The 20,641-nt window shown below is 49.0% G+C and overlaps 1 protein-coding gene across 7 annotated transcripts in view; it reads right to left on the reverse strand.

Moving 5' to 3' along the window:
- Med12l (mediator complex subunit 12L) overlaps positions 1–20,641 on the reverse strand; it is a 275,089-nt gene that overhangs the window by 212,761 nt on the left and 41,687 nt on the right. For all 7 annotated transcript variants that reach the window (XM_078043553.1, XM_078043550.1, XM_040269994.2 and 4 more), the window contains exons 6-7: positions 3,736–3,905; positions 172–282 (exon numbers count right to left, since the gene is read on the reverse strand). In XM_078043553.1, coding sequence (XP_077899679.1) covers positions 172–282; positions 3,736–3,905 — 281 coding nt within the window. The remainder of the gene's footprint in view (positions 1–171; positions 283–3,735; positions 3,906–20,641) is intronic.

Genomic DNA, 20,641 nt, shown 5'->3' on the forward strand with positions numbered 1-20,641 from the left:
AAAAAAATTCTTTAAACCTCTTCTGAAAACACTTGCTTTGGAGGCAGATATTCATTCTTTCCACTTCTAAAGGGAACTGTTCCCCTTTCTACTTCTATTTACCTAATCATTGCCTTCAGACTGACTTTTCCTGCCCATAAAACCAGCTGGCTCAAGGTCCCATTACTGTACCTGCAGCATCAGCGGCAGCAGGAGTTTAAGAAGGTCGTCATCCATCGGTCTGATCTTCTCTAGGACATCCAGGATCCACGTCAAATATTCATGCTTTTCCAGCAATCCTTCCTTCAGTGGGCAAAGAAAATTTCGCCAGTGCCATTAGAGAAACACCAGTGAACGCATCAAGGCACCATGAGTCCTCAGCTTAGGCGCCACCTCACTACTGTCTCAGTGTCACAGTGACACGGTCTTGTTGGCCACAGTCCAAATTATAATCCATGAAGAACTAGGGTTTTTTAATATGACTGGCCTGGGAATTTTTATTTTTTGGTAATCTGATAAATTCTAATTCAGAACAATGAATTCCCACAAGAAAGGACATTTGAAAGCTCTCACATTCCCGGGTCACATCAAGTCCATGGTGAGATTTCAGGGATGGAAACTTGATGAACAGTGATAGCTGGAAAGAAGCAGATCCCCGGGCTGGGGAGCTGGTCAGGGGCCAAGTGCTCCTGAGTGTCTGCCTACATGCGAGAAGCCCTGGATTCCAGCATGGCGAGCCATCACAGCACCCGGCTCGGATCACCACCTCAAGGGAAGTCAGGAAACCCCCCCAGGCCCAGAGCCCTCCACACAACAGCAACAATCAACATATCGACCCACTGTCATACAAAGAAATGGAAGCAGTGCACAATCACGTGTAAACAATCCAACTCAGCACACTAACCGGCTCCAGGAGGGCCAGGCTGGTGGAGACCATCAGACAGACCACTGCTTTACTGATGGAGTATGGTGCTTGAGGTGGAACCCAGAGTTTTGAACATGCTAGGCGAGTGCTCATCTTGACCTAACACCATCAGCACTGTGAGCATGGCCTGAGGCCTGAGCCTAAGCAACTCCATTTTAAAAACTCCAGTTTGAAACCTGCAGTTTCACCAGGCACACCCACAGAGCCCTCCAGTATGGCCTCAGACAAGTCACTTCCCCTCACCCAGATAAACAGAGTGAAGTCCCTGGCAGGCTGTCCTCGCCTGAAAAGAGGGAAAGGTGGGAAGATCAGGGTGGAGACCACCAGACCAGATGTTTCTGACCCCAGGGTAAATGGTATCACTGAGAAATCCGGTAGTAGCTGATAAAGATTAAAAGGGGAGTTAAAAGCCCCAAAATTTAGTACAAATAATAGAGCAAATGAACAGGGATTCAGCCAGCCGAAACAAGGATGCACTCAAGCTGGAGAGCCTGATGAGGACCTGACATCCCATCACTAGTCATCTTTCCTGATCCTCTGCATGATCTTCACTGCTCTCAAACTTTACGGCCTCGTCTGGACCTTGTTGAGAGCCACAACTTCTCCCTATGACCCTCTCCTCAACTGGTTGTCCATTCCATGCTAGGAGAAGCCTGCGTTGGTTCTGGACCTGATCGCCGTGGTCTGAGTGAGTGTGCATCTGCTGCACATAAAGCCTAAGGCTTAAGACTTTTGATCTGACATTTGAACTTAGCCTACAGAGGGAATGTCATGAGCCTGTCATGATTAAGAGTGTTTTGCAGTGCTTAGAATTAATCTACAATTGTTTAATCTAGAATTGTTTGATGTGAATTGATTATGTCTATTACAGTGCCTAGCATTAAGGATTGTCATTTTCTTGATTAAGAACCTATAGAGTGAAATTGTATTGAGTAATTTGAGTGAATAAAGCATTGAAAGGGGCAGAAGTGCATGGACATTCTTTATTTCTCCCCTCGACTCACAATTTTACTCCCTCGCAACATGCACCTTCTGCCTACTGCCTTCAAATACACATAAACAGAAATATGTTCTTTCATGACGCTCCAGGCAAGTATGTGACATTCTGTTACAGTTTTGTACTATGAGTCACAGAATGAAAGAACCTTCGAAATAACAACAAAATGACCCATTTTCTGGAAAAAAACACGTACATTCACGGCAACATGGAAACAAACTGAGTTTAGTTAGTGTGAAATCCTGCTCTATTCCTAGTAAACTTTATGTATCACCAGGACCCACCACAACAGTCAACAAGGATTTGTGTGAAAACATACTAATCAATTATAAATTACAGTGATCCTTATTTGACATGACACCAAGGTACTATTAATTTCTAGTTTTCTTGATTCTGAGAGTAAGTCAAAAATGGTTATAAGGGAACTTTAGACCACTAAAATGAACTTCAGTGAGGACAAAGTATTTGTCTATTTAAATACATATTTTTTAAATGAATAAAAATTCAATTTTGTGCTAAAGTACAAGAAATGGTAAATGCAAGCCTCAAAAAAATTAATTAAAAAAGAGCCTTCATAGATGTAACCGCCCCTCCTCTGGATACCTTTGTACATCTCCTTGCCTGTGTATCTGTACACGAGCCTGTGTATCTGTACACGAGCCTGTGTGTGGATCAGCACTAAGGTCTGGTGCACATTTCAGAACATGGGCAAATTGAAATATCACAAGCTTATTTATGTTTCAGTCATGTTCACCACTATATGACCTAATTGTCTTTTATAGAAGCGACATTGATTTCAATGTTCCTACAATGTAAAATAATCTTTCCAAAAATATTAAACATGCTAACATATACTTGTTCCAAGATTCAGACTAAATTCTCAGCTCACAAAAACTCACAGACACTCAGGGTAAGGCCAACTGACAGAGTTCTATGACAAATCGAAACAGGTTTGTGAGGGTTGCTTTTGGTGATTTAAAAACTAACCATGTAACTCCACAAGGGAACCCCTTATTTTCCTACTTTGAGCTCTTAGAAAAAGTCACATATCACCTGAATATTATCATTAAGGTTCTAAGAAGCAAATGTAGAAAACTGCACATCCCCTTCCTCTGATTAACACAGTAGGTACTCAAAGTCTGTGCTCATGATATGACTCCAGCCTCACACCTCCTCATCAAAAAGATGAGGCAAATGGCCCCCTGCGCCCCTTTCTGGTAAGTGTAAACACATGAGCACATCAGCAGTTGGGGAGAGCTCAGCTCCTGGCCTGTTTGCATTTTCAACAGCAGCTGAACCAAATGAAGATGAACCTTCTCTGGAATAACTCAGCCCTAAAGGAGATGTGTTAGGAGACAGGAAGCATCAGTACAGGGGAGTTTTTAAATAAGTATATCCAATTTTGCAAAATAAGGTGCTTATAAGGATTATATTTAAAAGCACAATTGCAAAGTAATTAATGGCACTAAAAAGGTTGACATCCTAGAAAGCTGGAGAAGAACATGCAGAAGAGGCTGTCATCCCAGGGTAAAGGTGTCATGATGTCATAAAAGACGTCAGGCTACTTTCTCAGAATGTGTTGGTTCATATAAAGATGCAATTAACACACACAGGACATAACTGCAGTCACATAGTCGTGGACAGACCACACATGCATCAGGCACTCAGCATGGCATCGGTGGGCATGAGCGCAGGCCATGGTGGTGCAGTGATGAGACCACTGGGAGCACATTCTCAGCACTGGTACCCTCGTTAAGCAACATACATCTGTGCACAGAACTGGCTCTTTTTAAAAGCATGCCACACTGCCCCCTGCAGGCCTTGGAGGAATTACCTGGAACATGTGAAACGCCAGCTTCTCGTTGTACTCCCACTGCCTCATGGCTTGCTCCACCTCCGGGGGTACAGGAACAGGGCCATCGCTCGCAGTGGACGCCAAGTGGTAGAAGTCAGAAATCTTGGCCAGCTGTTCTCGAAGGTACCGAGTAGATATCTGCGTCCACTCTGCATTTAAAATAGAGATATACACTGAATTCTAGACACGATGGTTTAAGAATTACATTTTTCTTCTCCTTTATGATTATCTTGAGGATGTATTTATAAATCCAAAATTGACTGCTGGGTGCAATGGTGCACATCTGTTAATCCCTGTGACTCGAGGCTGAGGCAAGAGGATCAAAAGTTCAAGGACAGCCTGAGCAACTGAGCAAGACCCTAGCTCAAAAGATAAAAAGGGTTGGGGATGCATCTCAGTGGTGGGGTACCTCTGGACAAATACAACATAAAAATGGTCTTTGCATGTGCAAGCAGAGTTCAGAACAGCAAGCCCACCCCAAGCCCTGAAGTCACGCATGCTAGTGCAAGGTGGCCTGCCCTGCAGCAGCCAGCAGAGCCTGCCAGCTTTCGGGAGGAAAAAGCCACCCTACCCTTAAGTTTCTGCGACCCTTCGCCTAGGAGAAAACACATCCACATTTGAATTTGACCCGTCTGATGATCCTCTGTGTGATGCAACAGTAAGTATGACAAAAATACCAAACGCAAAACAGGAAACAGCAGTAGAGGAGGGCTATCCCAAGGCTAGCTTCTTCAGCAGAAGAAAGCAAAGTCTCAGATCAGAAGGCAGTTCACTTGGGGTTCAGCTTTTCAGGGTCCAGCTCAGGTTTCAAACACACTCATTAAGATGCACTCTGGCTTCCTGCCAAGAGAAGTGGCCTGCAAAGCTTTCCCACCTATACTGTCTGCACCACGCACTATGGCAGCTGTGCCCAGGACACAGGCCCAGCTGCCTGGCCAGCACTGGACCTGCAGCCACTCTCTGCTCCTCACCAGCATGTGCCTCAGCACGGGAGGGGTGGAGTCAGACACAGTAAGGAGTGAGGGAATGTCGGACACCAGAAAGGAAGTGGGAAAAATAACACCAGAAAAACAAATTACTAAAATTATTCACGAACATCCACCATGGAGGCACCAACTAAATCAGTGTGTTGCCTTTGGCAACCACAAGGGATGCGGTGCCGGCTTTAGCCCATTCTGCGGATAAGAACGAAACGCTGGTGGCCATACCTCCACCAGGATCAGTGTAGCAGCATCAGAAGAGACCACCTTACATGAATACCACCACACAGCGCTGCCTTCCTCCTCTCCTCAGCCCAGGTTCTCCTCTTTCCATTCTAACAAAAGTCATGAGCAGAAATTAGACCTTGATCAGTACCTAAGAGCTCTGCTCTTACTTGGTCAGTACCCAAGAGCTCTGCTCTTACTTGGTCAGTACCCAAGAGCTCTGCTCTTACTTGATCAGTACCCAAGCACTCTGTTCTTACTTGGTCAGTACCCAAGCACTCTGCTCTTACTTGGTCAGTACCCAAGCACTCTGCTCTTACTTGGTGGGTAGCCAAGTGCTCTGCTCTTACTTGGTAAGTACTGCTAACAGCACCAGGGATAACTCTGTTAAGTCCTGGTCTAAATCACTTGTTCTAATTGTGCTTTTGTTAAAATTAAAATGTAAAGGCTACTGAACTCCAGCAATGAGCTGATGATCAAACCAAAGGTTGACATTCTATCCACAGAGTGTCATAGTGTTTCAGAAAGCTCCACTGACCGCACACACCTGCTTGAGACTGCTCATCCCACTGAAAACAAAGCACCAAGTCACCAACAGCTCCACCGTCTTGTTCCCCGACGTGGACTAGCAGTCTCAGGACATCCGTGTGTTCAACAAAAGCCAGCCATAGGGGGATGAGTTTAGCTTGGCTATAATGAGCAAATATAAAAATAACAAGGACCCACACCCCAGCTTCTGTTTGGCAGTCCTTGCTATTAACTTGTGGCAGGGTGGCTCTTGTTCTCAACATGCCTGCAGGGCAGGGCAGGGCAGCCTCCAGAGCTAAGGATGACACACTGCCCAGTCCACACAGCGTGTGCCTTCCTTATCAGGACACATGTCTACAGTGCATGACCTGGACATACAGAGTCAGTCCTCAGCGTCCACGGGAACTGGTTCTAGGACCCACACACCCATTACCAAAATCCACGACACTCAGCCTCCTCCATAGGAAGGTGTGGCATTTACACAAAACCTTCAGTTAAGTTGTCCAAATCACTTCCGATACCCAATAGGGTGTAAATGTCATGGAAGCTGCCGCCATGCTGTGCTGTTTAGGGAACAATGACAGGAAAAGAGTCCATGTGTTCAATAGATGCACCTATCTTCTATTGTCCGTACAGGGTTGGTTTAATCTGTAGATTCAAAACCCACAGACACAGAGGACCAACGGTATCTCCCCATCTTTCCTCCTCAATGTGCACTTGGATGTTTTAACAGACATTTGCATACCTCCTTTTTAAATATTGTTGAATGCACCTCTCCATAACTGACTCCTCTAGGAATTCACGGATGAGCCCTCTCAGCACTGGGCCCTAGCTATGATTAACAGAGCATTAAATCATCACATCAACCACACTGATTTAGAGGCCTGGGCCGAAAGACGTGGTGATGAAGATGAAAACCCAGAACATACCCATGATTGCCACTGGCAACTGAAGATGATGTGTGGCAGTCTGTGCTATGTGCCCTGCACCTGTGGAGAGAGCTCAGTGCCGTGAAGGACCACAGGGTCAGTGGACACACAGGTCTGCTTTGAACTTGGACGTGGTTGTCAGCCCCAAGGGGTGACAGTGCAACAGAAGGTTTTTGTGACTTTTTTTTTTTCTCCTGTGGTACTAGGTCTGAACCTAAAGGTCCCTGAAATTGAGCTATATCCCCAGCCCAACTTCTCACCAAGTTGCCCAGATTGGCCTTGGACCTGCAACCCTCCTGCCTCGGCCTCCTGAGTCATGGGGATTACTGGTTTGCACGACCACAGCCCAGCCAGGAAGCTCTGAGCAAAAACCACTGACAATGGCCCAGTTCTGTCAGCTTCTCGTGTAGTTGGACTGGAACAGGGACACAGTCTCAAGTGACAAGAAGAAAATGGGAATGGATAAAGACTGTAGGTGTGATACGGAGAGAGGAAGAAAGGCCCACAGGCAGAAAATGACCAAGGAGGCTGCTCTGACCCTGGATTCAAACAACTCAGAAGCCACGGTCCCATTCTTCTGCTGTGGAGAATTTCGTTTCCAGGAGGCAGGTTCCTGGAAAGCTCATGAACACGACTGTTCCTGAGAGTGGAGTCAGGGGTCTTCCTCCTGATGTGCTCCCGCTACCTTACAGAATCTCAGAGTCACACTTCCTTCTCATTGAAGCCCAGCCCAGAACAGAGGCTGAGCCTGGGGCATTTCAGGGCTCATGCAGTCCAACCTAACTCTGTGCGGATGTGGCACTGTGGGGTTGCACACAGACGCAGCAGACCAACAGCAGAGACCAGGCAGAGCGACCCTGAATGCACAAGCACGTCCATTGGTAAAAACTGTGGGGAGGGCAGACATCTGCCATGGGAAAGAGGCTCCTGCTCAGCCTACAAAGCCTGCAGGGGATATCAGGGGAGGCTGGGGGCTTGGCAGAAGAGGAGCCTCCACTTGAAGCAAACCCAGAGCACCCTCGGCAACGAGGGTTGGCACTGAGAGTCACAGAGGTGCTTGATGCTGTGGTGCCATCTCGGCAGCCATAGAATAGCATTCAGTGGCAGAAGAAAAACAGGCTTTGAAACAGGATGGTGCTGGGCTCCAGACCCCGGCTCCATCACTCGCCAGGGGTGCAGCCTGAAACAAGTTACCTAACCCCTACTAAGTCACAATTTCCTCTTCTGCAAAACCTGGGTTAATACACACATGCCTTGGGGTCACCGTAAGGACACACCAATGGGCGTAAGGATGCACCACTGATCATAAGGAGGCACCACTGGCACAGTGCACACAAAACAGAAGCTGAACGACACGCAGGAGCTCTTAGCACTATCCTCAAGACAAAATGAAATGTTTCTAGAAAGAAAACAGAAGTGAGGCCTGACCTGATGGACAGAGCAGCCACCGACAGCCTGCCTCTGGTCACCTCACTTAGCACCAGTAGCTGATGCAACACCCAGCACCACTGTACATACCATGGAATCGATCAGCGTCCGCTGCATAGCTCAAAACCATCGGGTGGCTCCACAGCCCTTAATGAGCAAAGCTTCAACTAGGAATTAACATCATCTCGAACACCATCGACCGACCACTGCTCGCTTCGCCCCCAGCTCAGGCACTGTGATCACTGGCACAGCACTTGAGCTCAGAGGTGACGGCTCCACCTCGGAAACCCACTTCTTGGAAAGTGTTCCCTGGGTTCCACAGTGACAATAAGAAGTCCTCGAAACGTTAGGATGAGAAGATTTAGTTAGCCCGGCTCTGGCACAGACCAAATGGGAAAAAAATCAACTTAGGCACATGTAAGCTGCTGCATGCTCCATTTCAAACATTCAATAAAAGACTGAAAGATTTTACACCATTTATCACACTTTGTGTTGTTACAATGGGTTCCTGGTGAAAGAACACTATCCTTAAAAGTAAAAAATAAATACATAAATAACAAATTGGAAGAAATACAGGAAAACCTTTTGATAAAGGACTTGAACCTAGGATAAGTGAGAAACTATTACAATTCAACAATCAAAAAAAAGTCAAATAGCCTAATTTAAAATGGGCAAAGGATTGTATAGACACTTCTCAAAAGAAGATAAATAGCCAATAAGCAGACTCGAAAGACTGAAAACCACTGGCCATCAGCGATGCAAACCAATACCACAGAGGCCTAGGCCAGCTCTACTGCGAACAGGCAGGAAGAGGCAGTGGTAGGGACAGAAACTGCAGCCCTCTTTCCTCACTGGGCGGAAGCGTGTTCAGAAAAGGACTGTTCCTCAAAGACCATGCGTGAGGATCCCACATAGCTGACAGCTCTGCAGCTACGTCTACACAGACAGGTACAAATGTGCACGGAACACAGTGGGACTCAGCAGAGACAGAGAGCGGAACAATTCATGTTAATCCACCGAGTAAAATGCAGCGCACGTATGGGAGAGAGCCACTATTCAGCCATAACAAGGAATGACACTGATGGCACATGCCACAACACCACTGAACCAAGCTGGCTCCTAGGAACCACACACTGTGTGGCAGGCAATGTCCAAACAAGCCAATCCACAGCCCCAGGAAGGGCCTTAATGACAAGAATAGCCACGGGTGGCTTTTAGCAGTGCTGAAACATTCTAAGATGTGTCTGGTGGTTTCACAACTCTGCGAACACAATTTCTGAATCAAATACTTTAAATGGAGTAGCTATAAAGCATGATTTCTATCAACGAAACTGTTATGCATAAGTATATGTAAATACGAAATGTTTTCTTGAAATGTCTAACCACCAGTAGGAAATCATCTGTATGTCATGAGTAAAGACAGTGCCTCAAAATGATTTCACTAAAAGAAATGGAGACAAGAGTGATGAGAGGCAGGAACACGAGTGGCCTGAGTTACCTGGGAACGTGGGTCAGGGCGAATTGGGCTTTATTGTACACTTCGATGTTTGCATGTTTGAAATGTAACATGACCTGAGGCTCTAAGAGCTCCTCGGTCACACCTAGAGAGAGCTGGAGGAAGCCCCAAATTCCCCATTCATCTGCTGCTCACTGGGAGAGCGGGAGGCCACTGTGCTGACTGGCAACTGGATGAGAACGGCCCCATGGAAACGACGGCCCCAGTGGGACAGGGACCAACAGTCAGCCCACCAGCCAGACAGCCATGTTCTGCTGAATGACCAGTTGGCTAATCTGGGCCTCTGGCTGGACAGCAGGAAATGAGGGAAGGCAGGGTAGGGAGCCTGGGTGGGCTGCTGGTCTTTAGTGGAAAATGCTGCAGAGAACAGAGCGCTGGACTCCTGAGGCTTTGAAGGTCCTGCCCTAAAACAGCCACCTGCATGTCACAGTGTTTAGTGGCAATGAGTGTCGGTGCTGTCTGGTGAGCAACACTGCAGTGCTATGTTTAACTGGTCTTATTTACTGGACAAGGACAGCGCACAGCCGAGTACTGCTACTTCAGGATCAAGAAGATAGTGCAGGACTAGAGACCAGCAGACACCCCACAGAAGCCTTCAGGACTCAGCAACAAGTGCCAAACACCTGCTGGGATGAGGGTTACAGGGAGGACAGAGAGCAGGAGAACAACGGGAAGCACTGGGTGTTGTTCTGGCTGCGGACAGGGAGGAGTGGGAGCACCGGGGCAGGCATCCTAGCCACATCCCAAAGAAGGTGCAGCAGGAGGAGCAGAGGGAAGAGCAGCAGGGCTCCCAGGCATCGCAGAGGGCAGGAAAGCCCAGGAGTGTTGCCCGAGGCCAGCAGTCCTCAGACGCCAGCGCAGACGGCCACTAGAGGGCACTGGAGAGACACACAGCTCCAAATGACTCTGGCACTGGAGCCCCATCCAGAAATCTGCGGAGGACTCTGATCCAGGCAGGGCAACTACACAAGGTGGCCTTTTATCACAAAGGATAAAGCACCAAAGGGTTCTGAGCAAAGCAGCAGCAAGTCCAGGTATGCAAATTAAGACTCTCAGGAAGCAGCAGAAACCAACTGAAGGTGGGCCACCATGTCCAGCAAGGAGACTGGAGGAGGGGGCAGGGGAGGGAGACACCCTGTGATGGAGGGCAACGCCCAGCCCTGCAGTGAGACAAAAGCCAGGGACAGGGGCAGCCTCCAGGTGCTGAGCAGTCCTCAGTGGCACCAAATGCCATGTGGAGGGAGGGTTCAGTTTGTTTTCATCAACTTTTTGTTTTAATGAAACTGTATTTTGAGCTCCTTGTAGATTCCCCTATAGTCATGAGGGGGGAAACATACCTGCCCTTCACCTAGTCTTCCCAAAAGGTAGCATCTTGTAATGCTCCACAGAGTGTCACAATCAGGATACAGACATCAACACAGTCCCCAGTCTTAACCTTTTTCAGGGTTCTCCATTTTGAATACACTAAATTCTAAAGGTTGGAGATATTCAAAGGCAGGTGGATAAACAGGTCCGGACATGTGAAGACAGGAATGTGGGGACATTACCTATGTGGGACACAATGCTTCCTAGAACACACGGTGAGAACAGAGGTTCTACAATCTAGCAGACACAGCCCGGACGGGGCCCGGTACTGTGTGGAGAGCCGGTGTTGGCAATCATTCCTAGGCACCGGCCCTCTCTGGCTGGGGCATGCTACCTCACTGAAGCTGACGTAGGCCACCAGTCCAGGAGGCACCAGCCCACTCCTTCCTAACTCCAGGTCCCTGGCAGCTCTGGGGCCTGGGGCAAGTCACTCAGCACCCAGAGCCTGTTTGTACCTGGGAGGAGCTGGGTCACTCCTCTGCGAGCCAAGGCAGACAAGGGAAGTTGCTTCAGAGGCAAAGGTGGAACCAAAGGGACCACACACCCCCAGGAAACAGGACCATCCCCAGGCAATGCACTAGCTGCACAGCCTTGGGACACACTTGCTGCTCCAAGATCTCAGGGACAGAGAACGGGAGCCCAAGGCCCTGCGAGGTGGAGAAGCAGGGACAAGCGAGGCCAGCAGGCAGTGTGGAGCCCTCTGTGTCTCCTCCCTGGGGCCGTGAGTGGCATCTGATATGGGAACAGCACTGGACACCCTACATGCATGTTCCCTGTTGCTGTCAGCCCCCAGCTCTGGCTCCTGTTAGAATGCAGATGTGCTCACGCTACACGGAGCGTGCTTTCTCCATGTGCCCTTTGTCCCTATCACACCCGACACACACCAAACCAAGGCATGTGGCAACCACACTCCTACTTTAGCCCCCAAAACAAGAATTTCTTGTTCAACACACAGCCATCACCCCGATCCTCTCCACGCCTACAGCCTCAGGGTCTCCTTCTAGCCAAGGGACCCACACTGAACTCTGCCACAGCAGGCTCAGCTCCTGGTGGCAACCTGCTGGAAAGGGATGTTATGGTCACCACAAGTTTCCTCCAATTCAACCTTTTCGAACTTCTGCAGCTACTGAGCAGCAGCCCTGGCCATGCTAAGCTAGCACAGAACTGGGGCAGTCCTTCCACAAGGTACACTGGTGCCATCAATTAACCCCTAAGGACCTGCCCCCTCCCCCCAAATGGAACTCAAGATTTCCCTGCCCCAGGAGGGGAGGACAACAGACCTGGCCACTCGCCCACCTCTCTGCACTCCTCAACAGGCTTGGGGGACAGGACGGTGCTCTAGATGGGAGAAGAGGGGCCTCTAAGGAGGGTAAGGCCCTCCAGGGAAGGAGAGGAGGTGGAGCAGCACTGGTGACAGACATCTGCACCTGCTCCTTGACGGCTCCCCGGGAGGCACTGCAGCCACCAGAACCCCCCACCTTGTTCCTCCCCCAACTTCTGCCACAGAGCTTAGTGTGGGGGGACCCCAATCTTCTAAAGGGCAAAAATAAACCACTGCTCTTTCCACTTTGCACTGGAATGTATTTCAACATCAGCCGTGGTTTAGGTGTCAGGAGAGCAGCATTGTCCTCGTGCCCAGGTCCTACATGCGGGTGCCGCCAAGTGTCTGCTTCTGAACGACCTTCAGCCAGCCACCAGCACTTCATAAGGACACAAAGTCGACAAACGTCCTAGTGCCAGGTGACCATGCAAATGACTCTGGACCAAAACGCTCTAAAACACAAAAAACTTGTGCATTGGCAGACCAGCAGGCCAGTCCATCCCAGCCCCGCCCAAGAACCCACCCCATCCTGGTTTCTGGAGGCCTGTCACTGATGCACCGTATGGTCACTTAAGCAAACCTTGCTCTTGAGCTGTGTTACACTCAGAGACAGCCTGGTAACTCACGGATTCTTAGCTGAATAGAGTCCACATATTCCTTGACTCCAAAATACCAGCATTGAAAAGGACCCTAGAGCCACTTTATTCCAGAGAATTCACCCAGAAGACTGGAGACACTTGGTCTGAAATGATTCTAAAACTTAAGCCGAATGGATCTAAGATGGCCAGAATGACCAGCAGGCCAGTGCAGCTACACTGTGCCCCACCTACATGGTGTATGACACCCCCAGCACCATGACAGTTGACCACTGCCATGACAACAGCCAAAAAAAATCACAAACGGGGCAAAAGGAGGTGGTGCCCAAATTCCCAGAAAACCTCTGCCCACTCTCAAGAAGGAGGCCAAGGCCCTCCCTGTCCCTTGTTTCTTCTGCCCTCCCCCCGTAGCCTCGTGGACCTCGCAGGGCGGGCAGCCCATCTGTGAGCTTCCCTCCCACTTCTCCCATTCGTGGCCAAGAATCAAAGTCCCCTTCGCTGCTCGGTCAATGTCTGGGCTGGTTACTGGCTCCTGATTCCAATGGGGAAAAGGACCCACGCCATTACACGGTGCACAAGAGCCCAGAGCTGGAGTCAACATCCATGGTCCTGGAACATGGTGACAGCAAGAGGAGAATGTCACATCTTTACTTTGGAAAAGCTGGAGTCCGTTTCCACAGGGCAATGATGAGGCATAAGGACTTATAATGCAGCACAGGAAGCCCGGCTAGAATTTGTACGTTTCTGTAGTGGGACAGGGAGTCCACAGGAGGAGCACGAAGCACCCCGCAGGGCCAAAAGGTGAGAAGTACTCAAAGCCCCCACGGAGGCGGGCGGGCAAAGGGACACAGGCCAACTGAAGAGCTCTGCCTAGACAAAGCTGGAGGCACTGGTCAACAGAATAATGCAGACATGTGGGAGGCCAACCTTATGGGTGACTAAGTTACACTCCCCAGCTGGGTGCTGAGGCGCTCAGTCACAGAAATGGGTGTGTCTTGCTACAGCCCCATGGGTGAAGCTATGCTCACCTGTTCCTTTGTAATATAATCCCTTGCCCTGTTTAGGATAGAATCTTCCATGGAAGTGCCTTGTGTGTGTCCCCTCCTCTTACTGTGCCCTTGGGTGTGGCCTACCCAGGTGTCAGTCAACCTGCTGACAGTGGACATCATAGACTCAGCCCCCTGAAACCTGACCCCTTGCCTCATTTGAATAGCTTCTCCTCAATAAAAGGGTCAGCATGTGCGCTCTCTCTCTCTTTCTGCAGACCCTTAAGGTCAGAGGAGCCGTCACAGCGACCCCAAACAAAAAGGTATTTGTGTCTCTTGTGTGGTTATTTCGTGCAGCCCAGTTAGCCTAGTTTAACTAGAGTGACCCCTGAGCCTTTTAGTTGCAAGAACAAAAACCCGGCACAGACGTACAGCCCGGAGCACAAAATGAATTTCCGAGTCCAAGGAAACGTGATACTCAAGGCAAGAGTGTGCAGCAGGCAGGGCTCAGGCACACAGGCCAACCTCCTAGCAGAGAACTCCATGTGCCTCCCCAGACACTCTGAGCTCAAGAACTCCTGAAGCTAAGCAGAGAATGCCCACATCCTCCCAAAGAGGCCTGTGGGAAGGGCCTGGGCGAAGAACCTCACGCCCTGGCTGGCTGGTGGAGTCAACATCCATGGTCCTGGGACATGGTGACAGCAAGAGGAGAATGTCACTGACTTCTGCAGTCTTTCTCCAACAACAACCCCACCATAAGGAAAACAGGCGACACACTCCAACAGAGGACACCCTACACTGTGGCCAAGGGGACTCCTTAAAACCATCAAAGTCATCAAAACAGAGGACCCCCCCCCCCTCAGCTGCCACCAAGAGAAGTCTCAGGAGATGTGACAGCTAACTGTATTGTGCTGTCCTGGAGGGGACCCGGGAAGAGGGAAGAGTCACTGGGTAAAAACAAGGAAATATGCACAGAGAAGGCCAATCTCAGTAGTGTCCACGTCACCTCACTGACCATGCAGGAGGGAGAGGAAACAGCACAGCTCAGTGCCACATTCCCAAGTACTGTGTACTTCTAGAATCTTTTTAAATGGTTTCTGATTGTTTTCCAACATGCTTACCCTTTACCACGCAATCCTGCCTTGAGGAATCTACCCTAAAAGCACACCTTGACAAATACAGAGCGGCACATACACAATGTCACATACTGGAATTATGCCAATGACAGCAAGAAGACTAGGTACAAATGTCCGCTAACAGGGAAATGAACAAATAAGACAAGGTGCGGCCCTGGTGGAGGACCAGGAAGCCACAAGGATGTGGAGGAGTCTCCAGGATGTTGCCGGGCAAGGCACCAGGACGTACCACTACCATGCTGGCTCCCGTGCAGGGAGGAAGGGAAGCAAGACACATGCATTGCACACTTTTGCAAAAATAAAACCCCTCAGGCTAAACTAACAGCTAATCAGAAATGGTCACGGGAGGGTGGAGTGAAGAGCGATGTGGAGGGGTGGAGGAAGGGCCCCAGGATACACCTTCAAAAGAGCGATGCTTCGACACACCAAGGTTTATGTGTCCGAGACATGAGGCTATGTTGAAAAAGTCAGTAAAACCTAAGATGAAAAACAAACAGAAGCAGTGCCTCCAACCACAGAATGAGTGTACTGCTGGAATTCATCCCAAAGTTAAAAAGGAATACAGAGAAATGGAATCCCAGAAACCTCTGAAATATCAGGATGCACTTCTGAAACCAGTGTGTGTGTAAGCAGGGTGAGTCACCTTGCTTGTGCTACTGGACATCATGCCATCCTCCAGGTAGTAGAAATAAAACAAGCATAAAATCAAGGACATTAATAAAAATATCCTTAAAGATAAATGGAAATGTTAAGTGGGAATAAGAATACAAATTCTTATTCACACTCACATACATTCATCAGCAGGTTCGCCCACGGACAGGGCTCAGACACCATGACATCCCAGGAGCAGCGAGCACCTTCGGCACCTAGATGCCGCTTCTTTGAATAGAAAGCATCAGTTTCCTATTAAAAAAAAAAGGCTGATTGCAGAGCAGAGGCAAAAACTTACACAGTGAGCCCAGGGCAGCTTTCTGTGCCAAAAGCCAACGAGATGCCCTAAGACAAATACTGTCATGCCCAAGGACCCCAAAAAAGCTAAAGGGCCTCCCATTGGCCAACTTTGGGACAACCAGAACATCAAAATGAACACTGAGTGTTTCTGGCTAAAAAATTCAGGAGGCATGCGATTCCATGAGCCTGTACAATGTCCAAATGCACATTTTTAAAAAAGAAGAAAAAACATTCTTCACCAATGGAGGTGCAAATACAGCAGGTCTTACTCCACTGGAAATCAAAGCAAAAGAATTAGATTCATTCTACTTTTTTTTTTAAGAGAAAATAATATTTTACCACAGTTGATGAGAAAAAGTCCTTTTATACTGAAGAATGCCAAAATCTTGCCACTCCCAAGAAATAACTATTTCAGGATGATTCATTAATGGATACTAAGAGTTTTAGGGGGAAGATTCTGGGGAAGAGACACTGGCTATGTGGTCAAAGCCCTAACCCTAACCCTAACCCTGCAGATGCCAGAGTCTCGCCCTGCAGCCCAGTTCCTTCTAGTGGAGAATGGCTTTGACCACATAGCCAGTGTCACCTCATCTAAAGGCCTATTTTCATGCCTAAGCAAAGTATAAATTCAAATTAAGGTCGTTTAAGCTCTTCTCATTTTCAGGGTTCTTTCCATAGTAAACAAGGCTGATACCTCCTTTCTAGGAGAAAGGAGAGCTAAGGAATATTGTGAACACGTGCAGCCAGTCTTGACTTGAAGCTCATCCCTGGAATTAAAAGTTAGCAGGCAACGTCTTCAAGGACCCGAACCAAGAGTGAGCTGCTTGGCTCAGATAAGAAGCCAGACTGTCAGCTCTGATGTGAGCAGAGCTCATTTTTGCAGGCCAAATGGCTCAGTGAATATGTCACAAATTAATTACTCACGATGAGAGAAGGGCGGCTGCTTCTTCTTTGTATTTGGGGCGATAAGGACAGTTCCAGGAGTGGAGTTGACAGAGGGAAGTCTCTCATCTGACTCTGGTATGGTTCCCATAGACCTTCAGGTGGCACAGAGGAGGCAAAGGGCAAACAGAAGTGCCCAGGGTAGTGCCACCAACAGGCATCCAGAGAAGCCTCTGACCCACGTTCCTTGACAAAGACCTCAGGCCCAGGCCAGGCCAGGCCGGGCCGCCATCCCCCCTGCCTACACCCAGCACCCCCAGCTAGCCGTCCCGTCTCTGCCTCAGATTTCACAGCAGCCTGATCTTGGCCCTGCTCTTAGTGTCCCTCAGGGCAGAGTGAGAAGGACATTCGTGACTCCTCCGTCGCTGCCCCCACCACCAATATCCCCCAGCCTCCTGGTTGCCTCCAGGAGCCCACAGCCAAGCTTGAAGGTAGACCAGGAGACTCGGGTGCCTCTCACACAAATGGACACTGCATCTACATGCAGGGCTGTTGTGATGACGACCGAGGACGCCTGTCGTCTGGCTGGCAACAGCAGCAGCCCTGGTAGCAGATGGGGCGCACCAAGGGCCTGCCCCCGCTGCATGCCCAGCATGTCCAGACACCATGATATCCCAGGAGTAGCGAGCACCTTCGGCACCTAGATGTCGCTTCTTTGAATAGAAAGCAGCAGTGGCCTCAGGGGTCTTGCCAACCACCCTGTTTCACAGACGGGAGGTTGAGGGAAAGGCCATAACAGTAACTACAATAGGGGACCCTTCAGGGCCACCTGCCACCAGACAGGCCAGCAGGCCCCGCACCCTACCCTGCAACTGACCAAGCAAAGGTGACCCTGGCCACTAGATGAGCCCAGCATATGGTGGCCTGCCTCTCTGCAGACACCACCTTATGTCAGAGTGCCCGCCCCACCCAGGGAAGCCTCCATTCAGAACCGAACTGCCAAGTCACTTCTTCTATGACCCTCCCTGGAGGCACCAAGTTCCCGCAGGGCACTCCACCACCACTAGCTGCTCCCTCTCCTCCGATGTTCAGACTGTCTGGACAATGATGACAAACACTGTCTATCCACCCCTCCACTGGGACCGCCTGGAGGGCAGCATCCTCATTCTCCGTCTTGCACCCAATACACGCTTTAGAGTCCACGCCGAACACTTGAGCTGAGGGGTTTGGCACACCTGCACACCAAGCTCCTCACCCCTAAAGACCCCTCTTGGAGTGTGTGAATGATCAGAAAACAGAACACACAGCACCAGGGGACCTCCACAACAAGACGGGGCCCGTGGCGTCACTGTGCAGCAGACACCACAGCAACCCCCACAGAAAGCCCAGAGGCCAGCAGGGCTGGTGAGGCACTGACCAATCACATGGGCCACAAGGGCCAGGGGACAATGCACAATCAGGAGGAAAGTTTTCTCAGCAAACCTAAACCCCCTCCCTAGCACACCTTTGGAGGTGTCTCCATCTGGGGATGTGAAGAGTCGGAAGGCCGCAAGCCTGCTGACCACAGGCCAGGGCTCTGTGAGCACAGTGACAACACTGTAGCTCTGTGGGACTATCAGAACAGGTGAATCACAGATAGGGAGCTGGGTTCTGTCCTGGTGGGTAAAGGGCACTGCCCACTCTGTTCAAAGACTCCCCTTAATAACTCAAGGTGAGTTCCAGCTGTTCATTCTCCAGTATTAACTGTTCTCTGATGAGTTCAAACATTTAAGACAACAAAACTTTCTTATTACCTTAAAAACAAAGCTCAGTTCACCTGTAAGTGTGCTTCTGGGGTGCTCCACTTTGAACACGTACCAAATGCGGCGGCACCTACAACCTTATCTTTATTTTTTAGGTCTCTTGAGGAATAAGAATTACAAACTCTTCCTTCCTAATACATCTGCATTTCAGATCTCTGTCCTAATTTGCTCCGACTTGTTCAAGACAATATTTTACAAGCCTCCCCCTTAAACAACTCAGGAAGCATCACCCACAGGCTGGAGGTCCTGGCCTGCCCCTCCCCCCTGCACTTTGCACACACACTGTACTGGGCACACCTTTGCTGGCTGTGTGCTCCCCAGGGCAGCAAGCCATTCAATTTACCTTTTAGATCTGTGCCTCTGGGCACGATGACAGTGAGGGTCCACGGGTCGCCTCCTTGTGGCTGCTGGCCCACTTAACTTTAGAAAAAAATCCCTTCAATAAAATCAAACAGCAGTGCTTTATAGCTCTGTTCCAAAACTGAATGTGGGAAATGAAAATAAAACATATGTTTCTATTACAAAGGAATAAAAGCCATTGCTACTGAAAACAACTTCACACACCCCAAGAACAATCAAGACAACGGAAGCCGTAAAACCAGCACTAGCAAAGGGTGACACTTGATAGTCAATCTTGCCCCAAATGTGCTGAATTCTCCTTTTCTCTGTCAAAGCCAGAGCACAGAACCTATTACTGCAAGTTAATCTTCTGAAGTGGATGCGATTTAATCCAATTCAACACATCTATATGTGTGTACTTGCCTGGCTGTGTCGCTGGCTTAGAGTGTGAGCTGGCTGCATTAAGACTGTGTCTATGCGGCCAAATGCTTCCAAATGTACTGTACAATTTGCTTACAGAAGCTGGAGGTGCCGAGACAAAGCGAGCACCAGAGGCAGCACAGGGCAGAGCACAGATCAGACTCCTGAAAACAACGTCTTTCCATACAGTATCTATGGCCCGCTACCCTTCCGTGTCCAAGAACTCCTGAGAATGTGGAGAGGTGCATTTACACACTTCAACTGCTCCCTAACCCCAAAGAACAAATGGTGGCTTTGTGGTGGGGCAAGCTGGCAGATGCCCCCGACCCCAGCCCAGGACCATACACACCTGTGGTATTCCACCTGAAGGGAACACTCTGGATCAAATGATGAGGCATCAGAGAAAGGGACCTTCTCAAAACAACAGGTAGGTCCCCCGCACGCACAGCCAGGCCAGGAGAAGGAAAGGGGGATGCCTCATTCCAGGTTAAGGACAACTAAAGGACCTGCCACAGCAACAAGGACTGTGGACGAGGTCCATGTCTAGCGAAACTGAGAACAACCCAGTCGACCCGCCACGGAGCAGCAGAGCTGGAACGTGCAGAGCCTGAGCCCAGAGCTCGTTCTGAGCTGCTGGACCTCCGGGCTTAGAGGCAAACTCCTAACAGCCACACATCGTAAAAATAGCTTCATTTTTTGTCCTAAGCATTTTTTCAACTACAGCTTATATACTCCATTGTGAGAAATAGCAGAGTTGGTACTTAATCTTCATGGATTTGCCATTTAAAGTTTTAAGTACACAATAATACATACTAATAATTAATGGTTAATAATTTGAAAATAAAATGATAATTAAAGATTCATGACCTGAAAAACTTTGCAAAGAAACTGAGTCAAAATATAAAACTAGCTGGGTGTGGTGGCACATGGCTGTAAACCCAGTGGCCCTCGAAGCTGAGGCAGGAGGATCGTGAGTTCAAAGCCAGCCTCAGTAAAAGTGAGGCACTAAGCAACTCAGTGAGACCCTGTCTCTAAATAAAATATAAATATTTTATTTGGCTCAGTGGTTAAGAGCGCTGAGTTCAATCCCTGGTACCCAAAATAAAAAAACAAATGAACAGAACCAATATGTGTTACGTTACTTATGAAGGAAGAAAAAGCATAGCTAGTGAGTAAACTGCGTCAACCATCCATTGTAGGTGGGCAAACGAGGAACATTCTAGCTTTGTATTGGAGAGAATATAATCTGCCTAAAAGCCTCTGGTGGCAGTGAAAGGGAATTAACAGTGAAACCAGTGAATTCAACAAGGAGTCAGGCGTTCTCAGCGAAACACCCGAGCTTGGCCTGCTTCTGCCTGGGCCATACACTGGTACCAGGAATCCAGGCGAACTCTGAAAACAAGGAGGCCCAGCAACCGTTCATTTCTCCTAAACTGCCGTGAGTTTCAGCTGGAAGAAGCACCCCTGCGTTCCTTTTCCAC

This window comes from Ictidomys tridecemlineatus, chromosome 3 (genome assembly GCF_052094955.1).
Source record: "Ictidomys tridecemlineatus isolate mIctTri1 chromosome 3, mIctTri1.hap1, whole genome shotgun sequence".
NCBI classification, from domain to species: domain Eukaryota; kingdom Metazoa; phylum Chordata; class Mammalia; order Rodentia; family Sciuridae; genus Ictidomys; species Ictidomys tridecemlineatus.